An 8,922-nucleotide genomic window follows, 5' to 3' on the forward strand; every position below is an offset into this window, starting at 1 on the left:
ACCCTGGTCAGAGACCATGTCTACTGGCAGTCCATGGATCCGGAAGACATACTGCACCATGAGCTGGGCCGTCTCTTTGACAGAGGGTAGCTTGGGGAGAGAAATGAAATGGGTGGCTTTGGAAAACCGATCCACTACGGTCAGGATGGCGGTGTTGCCATCAGACGGGGGGAGACACGTGACAAAGTCCAGGGAGATGTGAGACCAGGGACGGTGAGGGACAGGCAGATGTTGGAGGAGACCAGCCGGAGCTTGCAGAGGAGTCTTGTTCTATGCACAGACCGTGCAAGCAGCGATGAATGCGGAGACATCAGGAACCATGGTAGGCCACCAAAAGCGTTGTCGCACAAAAGCCAGGGTCCGATGGGAGCATGGGTGGCAGGCAAGCCTTGGAGGAGTGGGCCTACTCCAGGACCGAGGAGCGGACCGTGTCAGGAACGAACATCCGGTTATCTGGGCCCTCCCCGCGGTTTGTCTGGGAATGCTGTGCCTCACGAACATGCTTCCCTATTCCCCAGCTGAGTGCCGTCGCCAGGCACGAGGTGGGAAGGATGGTCACAGGTTCCGGGGTAGTAGCCGTGGGACTATAGCGGCGTGACAGCGCATCCTGCTTGACATGCTTGGATCCCAGCCAGTATGAGAGGGAGAAGTTGAACCGGGTGAACAGTAGGGCCCACCTAGCTTGCCTGGAATTGAGGTGCATGGCGGTGCGATATTCCAGGTTATTGTGGTCGGTCTACACAATGAACGGATGTTCCGCCCCCTCCAGCCAGTGCCTCCACTCCTCCAACGCCATCTTCACCGCGAGAAGCTCACGATTCCCCACATCGTAGTTCCTCTCCGTAGCGTTGAGGCGGGGGGAGAAGAAGGCGCAGGGATGTAACTTGAGGTCCAGGGCAGACAGCGTGGACAGGACAGCCCCCACTCCGACATCCGAAGCATCGCCCTCCACCATGAACTGGCGGGACGGGTCAGGATGAACCAAGATGGGAGCTGTGGTGAAGCGGTGTTTGAGATCCCGAAACGTCCGGTCAGCAGCTGGGGACCACGTGAACGGAACCTTGGGAGAGGTGAATGCAGACAGGGGGGAAGCCAGGGTGCTGTAGCCCCGGATAAGGCAGCGATAAATGTTGTAGAAGTCCTGGAAACATTGCAGCTGTACTCTGGACGTAGGCTGGGTCCAATCCCCCACCACTCTCATCTTCCCAGGATCCATCTGTACACTCCCTGCAGCGATGATGTGACCCAGCAAGGGGATGTTGGAGTGATGGAATTTGCACTTCTCTGCTTTTACAAAAAGCTGGTTCTCCAGGAGGCATTGGAGAACCTGTCGGATGTGGAGCACGTGTTCTTGGGTGGAGCGGGAGAAGATGAGGATGTCATCGAGGTAGATGAAGACAAACCGGTTCAACATGTCACGGAGAACATCATTATCCCGACCCTGGAACACAGCAGGGGCGTTGATAAGGCCAAATGGCATGACCAGATACTCGTAGTGATCGCTGGCCATGTTGAAGGCCGTCTTCCACTCGTCCCCTTCCCGTATCCGCACCAGGTGGTAGGCGTTCCGTAGATCCAGCTTGGCCCCCTGGAGTGGCTCGAGGGCGAGGAGATGAGAGGTAGCAGGTAATGGTTCTTCACTGTGATGTCGTTGAGACCTCGGCAGTTGATGCACGGGCACAGGGTTTTGTCCTTCTTCTCCACAAAGAAGAACCCTTCGCCAGCGGGGGAGGCAGAAGGACGGATGAACCGATCAACTTGGGAGTCCTCAATGTAGGTCTCCATAGCCTTGGTCTCTGGACCCGACAGAGAGTACAGTCGTCCCCGGGGCGGAGTGGTGCCTGGGAGAAGGTCAATCCCACAGTCATATGGTCGGTGCAGCGGTGACCCGGGCCTTACTGAACATCTCCCGGAGGTCCTAGTACTCCGCGGGAATGGCGAAGAGGCCCGGGGAAACTTCTGAGCCCCCAGGAAGAAGTCCAGTGGCAGGCTGTGCTGACTTCAGGCAATGGGTGTGGCAGAACGGGCTCCAGCCCATGATGGCACCGGTAGACCAGTCAATGAGGGGATTGTATCGCTGGAGCCAGGAGAATCCCAATTCCACGGGAACCTGAGGAGACTTAATGAGCAGGAACTGGATCGTCTCGCTGTGGTTCCCTGACAGGCGTAGTTTGATAGGGATGGTATTGTGGGTGACACGGCCTATAGAGCGCCTGTCTAGTGCTCTAACGTCCATAGGAATGGAGAGGGGCTGAGTGGGGATATTCAGCTCGGAAGCCAGGGTCACGTCCATAAAGCTCTCATCAGCCCCAGAGTCGATGAGTACCCGGAGAGATTTCGACTGGTTCCCCCACAGCAACATGGCATGAAAAGGGATGCGAGTAAAGGGAGAGAAAAAGTTCTCCGTATGGCCCACCAGAGTATTCGCTCCTACCGGTGAGCCTGGTCTTTTAGTGGACAGATGGAGACGAAATGACCAGTTGTCCCGCAATACAGTCAGCTCTTAGTGTGAAATCTTTATAGCCGCTCAGCTGGAGACAGCCTAGCTCTGCCTAGTTGCATGGGCTCGGGAAGGGGTGAATCGGCAGTCTTCGGAGACTCTCGGTGGAACTCAGGTAGACTCGGGTTCTCTCGGCAACGGAGCCGAGCGAGTGAAATCAAATCTCCTCTCTTTCCTTCGTTCCCAAGGTCACCCATCAATCCGAATGGTCAAGGTGATGAGCGAGTCGAGATCCGTCGGTAGTTCCCTGGCTGCAAGCTCGTCCTTTACTTCCACTGATACTCCGAGTAGGAACATGTCGACCAACGCTTCTGTCTTCCAAGCACTCTCAGCTGCCAACGTGCGGAAATCCACCGTGTAGTCTGCCATGCTACGGGAGTCTTGACGTAGCTAGAGCAGCTTCCGAGCAGCCTCTCTCCCAGACAATGGAAAATCAAATACCTTCCGAACCTCCTCCACAAACTCCTCCAGACTGAGGCAGACAGCGGATTGTTGCTCCCATACTGCCGTGGCTCAGGCGAGTGCTCTCCCGGACATCAGTGTTATGATGTACGCTATCCTCGAGCTGTCTGAGGGGAACGAAGAAGGCTGCAGCTCAAAAATGAGGGAGCACTGAGAGAGAAAATCACGGCAGGTTCCGGAATCTCCAGCGTAGCGCACCGGAGGAGGTAAGCGGGGTTCTCGGGACACTGGGGTAGGCTGGGAGATCACAACTGTGGTAGGCTGCCTAACAGACAACCCACGGAATTGCTCCAGCAATGTGTTAAACGCTCGGTCATGTCGTTTGGCCAAGGTCTGGAACCCTTCCATGAGACCACGAAGCAACTCCTTGTGCCTTCCAATGGTGGCTCCTTGGGAGGAAAGGGCATTGCGGAGCTGGTCCGAGTCTGCTGGGTCAGTCATGGCCAGTTCGTACTATCACGTTTCAGGTATGACCCAGATGCAGACAGTGTCGAAGAAACAAACGTTTATTTCTAATACAGGGGCAGGCAAAATGACAGGTCAAAGGCAGGCAGAGGTCAGTAATCCAGAGAGGGTGCAAAGGGACCAGAACAGCATGCAGTCTCAGGGTCAGGGCAGACAGGGGTCAATAATCCAGTGAGGTGGGGCAAGGTATAGAACGGCAGGCAGGGTCAGGGTCAGGGCAGGCAGAACGGTCAAAACCGGGAAGGTCTAGAAAACAGGAGCAAGAACAAACAGGAGCAGGGGAACAAACGCTGGTAGGTTTCATGAAACAAAATGAACTGGCAACAGACAAACAGAGAACACAGGTATAAATACACAGGGGATAATGGGGAAGATGGGCGACACCTGGAGGGGGGGTGCAGACAAGCACAAAGACAGGTGAAACAGATCAGGGTGTGACAAATACAGAACGTTAATAGACAAGGACAGAACTACATCCATTTTAAAAAGGCACACGTAGCCTACATATAAATACATAGACACAAACTATCTAGCAATCATTAAAGTGATATCGGCCCTGAATACTCTCCTCCTACTTGTCACTTGCCATCAGGATAATGAGTGAAAGGAAAAGCTTGGTAACACCTTGATTGAAGTGTGGGCTTACAGTCCCATCATGAGAAAGGTGTAGGTGGTAATAGCAGCAGCTAAAGTAAAGATGTGCTTACTATAACAATTTGAAGGGCGGGAACAGGAGACAGATATGAGGGCTTAGAGAGAGGGGACAGATGTGCACTGTGAAATCTGTAGAGAGGAGATTTGGATTATGAAATGCCTGTGTGATGAGTGTGATCACGGGCCAGGTCAGGTGGCTGTGTGTGTTTACTCAGAGACAGAAAAGGTCATTGCCTCACCTGTTTCACACTCAGCATACTCAACACCACCGTCATGGCAGTTCTGTCCTGAGCTAGTGTGTCTGGCCTTTAGACTCTATAGTGGACATAATGCAATTTTTTTCTATGTTGTGAAGCATCATGTGAAAAATGGAAGTGACATAGCATTTCTATTGATTAGATTGGGTTGGATTTGAAGTTGCATTTGGCTTGTCAAAGTGAAAAAAAAATAGAGTTGTTTGGATATAGAGCTATAGTTGTTTGGGTATAGAACTATAGTTGTTTGGGTATAGAGCTATAGTTGTTTGGGTATAGAGCTATAGTTGTTTGGTTATAGAGCTATAGTTGTTTGGGTATAGAACTATAGTTGTTTGGGTATAGAGCTATAGTTGTTTGGGTATAGAGGTAGTTGTTTGGGCATTGAGCTAATTGTTTGGGTGTAGAGCTACAGTTGTTAGGGTATAGAGCTATAGTTGTTTGTGTATAGAGCTATAGTTGTTTGGGTATAGAGCTATAGTTGTTTGTGTATAGAGCTATAGTTGTTTGGGTATAGAGCTATAGTTGTTTGGTTATAGAGCTATAGTTGTTTGTGTATAGAGCTATAGTTGTTTGTGTATAGAGCTATAGTTGTTTGTGTATAGAACTATAGTTGTTTGTGTATAGAACTATAGTTGTTTGTGTATAGAGCTATAGTTGTTTGTGTATAGAGCTATATAGAGACTTTCAACCACCAGCGTATTTAGAACACGAGGAGACTTTAGAGGAGCATCGGGTTTGTGTGTGTGTGAGTGTGTGTGTGTGTGTGTGTGTGTGTGTGTGTGTGTGTGTGTGTGTGTGTGTGTGTGTGTGTGTGTGTGTGTGTGTGTGTGTGTGTGTGTGTGTGTGTGTGTGTGAGTGTTGTTAGGAGTAGAGCAGTGTGATGGCTGGATTCCTCCTGACCTGCTCTATAATTGACAACACTTTAATGTATAATGCAACACCTGCAGCCTTGTGAGAATCTAAAATCGAAACCTTCGCAGATTCAGGCCTGTCCTGTGACAGGGGGTGTGTCTGACGCAGTGCCCCCCTGTCCCCGCCTCTGTCCCTTGTCCCCAAGCACAACAACCCAAATGCCCAGTCAACAACACCACTTAACATCTCTCTCTCTCTTTCTGTGTGCATCTTAATCTAACGCTGGCATCCACCCTCCCACCCGTTCTCTCAACTTTGCGTTCCTTTGGTCTTTTTGTGTGGTCTGTGTTTTAGTGGGTACTGTTCACCTGTGTGTGTCATTGTGTGTGTTGAACAGACGGCTTCTACGCCTGTATCTGTGTGGTATCTCTGACCCCTCTCCTCTCTCTCTCTCCCCGTGCTCTTCTGTCTTTTAATGCTGATAGGAACTACCAGTCTCCTTTTACATTTACACTTTAGTCATTTAGCAGACGCTCGTATCCAGAGCGCCTCACGGTTAGTGCGCTCGTCATCAGATCGCTAGGTGGGACAACCACATATCACAGGCATCGAAAGTACATTTTTCCTCAATAACGTAGCTATCAGTAGAGTCAGAGCTAGAAGGGGAGGTAGGTGGGGGGGGGGGGGGGGGGGGGGGGGGGTCAAGTGCAAGTTAAGTGTATTTAAAAAAAGAAAAAGTATCCTAGTAATATGTGTCTGTGTACATGTCCTGGCTCTGACTCCGTTCTGTCTTCTCTTCACCTCAGTGCGGATGGGAACTATGAGGTGTCATTCTACTCCAATGCGTTGGTCTCCAACAACGGAGAGGTGTACTGGCTGCCTCCCGCCATCTACAAGTCGGCCTGCAAGATCGAGGTCCGCGACTTCCCCTTCGACCAACAGAACTGCACGCTCAAATTCCGGTCCTGGACCTACGACCGCACGGAGATCGACCTGATCCTGCTCAGCGACTTCGCCAGCCGCGACGACTTCAAGCCCAGCGGCGAGTGGGACATCGTGTCCCTGCCGGGACGCAAGAACGAAGACCCCTCTGACATCACCTACCTGGATATCACCTATGACTTCATCATCAAGCGCAAGCCACTGTTCTACACCATCAATCTAATCATCCCCTGTGTGCTGATCACCTCTCTGGCTATCTTAGTGTTCTACCTGCCGTCTGACTGTGGAGAGAAGATGACTCTCTGCATCTCGGTCCTCCTGGCCCTCACTGTGTTCCTGCTGCTGATCTCCAAGATCGTCCCGCCCACGTCCCTAGCTGTCCCTCTCATAGGGAAGTATCTGATGTTTGCCATGGTGCTGGTCACCTTCTCCATCGTCACCAGTGTGTGTGTGCTCAACGTGCACCACCGCACGCCCTCCACACACACCATGCCCCGCTGGGTTAAACGCCTCTTCCTGCACCGCCTCCCCTCCTTCCTGTTCATGCGTCGGCCGGGCAGCTCCAACATCCGGGAGAGGTTCCGCCAGAAGCACCGGCAGCGTTCCTACTCCGACCTGAAGCTGAGAGACGGGGCGGTGGCGGTGGCCGCGGGGGGGGTGGGGGTGGCAGGGGGGTCTGGGATGGGCGGGGCTGACTCCTTCTATGTGAATGAGGAGTCGGCCAAGCGGTACGGCTGGAAGATCAGCGACCTGTCAGAGAATACAGAGTTCAGGAAGAGGATGACGGTGAAGTGTCACGCAGATGTGGAGGAGGCAGTGGACGGGGTGCGCTACGTCGCCGAGAAGATGAAGATCGAGGATAACGATGAGGGGGTGAGTGTGTGTGTGTGTGTGTGTGTGTGTGTGAGGAGCAATAGCCTTGAGACGATATGAGCTGAGGTGACATTTACAGCAGATATAGTACATCATGTTGTATCTCTGACAGTTTCTATGTCTATTCACTCGGAGCCCTTTCAATGGTTTTGACCCAATATTGTTGTGCTCCTGTTGTCTTCCGTATCTGAAATTGTGTACCGCTCTTTTTGTTTCCTGCCACAGGTCATCGAGGACTGGAAGTACGTTGCCATGGTGATTGACCGGCTGTTCCTGTGGATATTTGTGTTTGTGTGCATCACCGGGACGTTGGGGCTGTTCATGCAGCCCCTCTTTCAGAGCTACAACACACCCACGGCAGATGACCTGGAGCAGAACTGACCTACGACCTTTGACCTGAAACATGACCCTGACGCCCCCCAACACCCTCAGGGGGAACAACCACCTCGAAGGAAACAGCTACTTACCAACACCTTCAAACAGAACGGTGTCATTTTGACACACTCACCTACTGTACGCACACAGCACACCCGCCCCCACAATACCAACCAACGCTCCCAACCTCCCTCTTAAAGGGGTAGTTCACCCAAATTAAAAAATGACACATTGCTTTCCTTACCTTGTAAACAGTCTATGGACAATGTATGACAGCAATCCATGCTTTGGTTTAGTTTCACTGGCACTGTTTCTAAATGCTAATCATTTAGCATTTGTAGCACAAATCCCATTCAAGTCATGGTACCGATATTAGGATTTGTGCTACAAATGCTAAAACATTAGCCTTTAGAAACAGTGCCATTGGAATTAAACCACAGCATGGATTGCTGTCATACCTTGTCCATAGACTGTTTACAGGGTAAGGACATCAATATGTCATTTTGTAATTTGGATGAACTATAACATCGTCTATGAAACAAAGCGACCCCACCCTTCATACCGTCATCCCCACATCAGTCCATCCCTCTATCCTCTCCTCCCCCTCAGTCACTCACAGAAGGTCAAAAGGACAGGAGCAACTTAGGATAGGACTCTTCTTCTTCCTCTGTATTGATTCTCCTCCACCCTGTTTTGATTCAAATCCCTCCGTTTCTACTAGTTCAACTCTTTTCTAGTTCAGCCTGAGTTTAATTCATTCACAACTCATTGGTTGTCGCAATCAGACGGTGTTGGGCCTCGCATGCCGAATAAGGGTATTTTGTGTTCTATTTTCTATCTGTATTTCATTTGATAAGGAGAGGAGACAATATTTTCTGCACTGTTCCAGAATCATTTGCTGAGCCCAAAGAACACACACACACACACACACACACACACACACACACACACACACACACACACACACACACACACACACACACACACACACACACACACACACACACACACACACACACACACACACACACACACACACACGACGAGTCTGACACTGGCCCGAAGACGACAACAAAGCCGATAGTCTCTCCGTGTGTCCTCATCCAGTGAAGCACAGACAGACACACGTACATAACGCCTTCAGACAGAGACGGAGAGACGCATTTCTTTCGACAGGAACGCCAGCAGGCTTGTTAGTTTGCTGTGAAAGGGGAAGCCTTGACTGTCTCCCCTCATGCTACAATGTGTTGAGTGAGTACTACTGTACAGTACTTGGGACTGTTTCTGGCCCCAGGTGGTCAGTCACTTGGACTTTCAAAGCGATTCATTTCCTTTTAAGCTGTCCGGTTTATGTTATGTTCAAAATGGTTGTTCTTATGTTTGGAAAGAGGGAGGGACCAATGGAAAGCTAGCTGTAAAGTAAACCCAAAATTACCATACAACTGTTGTCCCTCGCGTTTGCTTCTCTTGAAGGTGCAGTACGCTGTTTTTTTCAAAGCAGTGTTCAATCACACAACGGTTTCCAGGGAACCAGCAGCAATA

At 50.9% G+C, this 8,922-nt stretch overlaps 1 protein-coding gene across 1 annotated transcript in view; it reads left to right on the plus strand.

Annotated features, from left to right (window-relative positions):
- The window catches only part of LOC106611789 (neuronal acetylcholine receptor subunit beta-2), a 60,206-nt gene extending 52,587 nt beyond the window's left edge, over positions 1 to 7,619 (plus strand). The window contains exons 4-5 of the mRNA XM_014212375.3: positions 5,997 to 7,005; positions 7,231 to 7,619. Of these exons, the coding sequence (XP_014067850.1) occupies positions 5,997 to 7,005; positions 7,231 to 7,386 (1,165 nt within the window). The 3' untranslated portion in view covers positions 7,387 to 7,619. The remainder of the gene's footprint in view (positions 1 to 5,996; positions 7,006 to 7,230) is intronic.
- Positions 7,620 to 8,922: the final 1,303 nt, after the last annotated feature.

This window comes from Salmo salar, chromosome 09, assembly GCF_965601325.2.
Source record: "Salmo salar chromosome 09, fSalSal1, whole genome shotgun sequence".
Classification (NCBI taxonomy): Eukaryota; Metazoa; Chordata; class Actinopteri; order Salmoniformes; family Salmonidae; genus Salmo; species Salmo salar.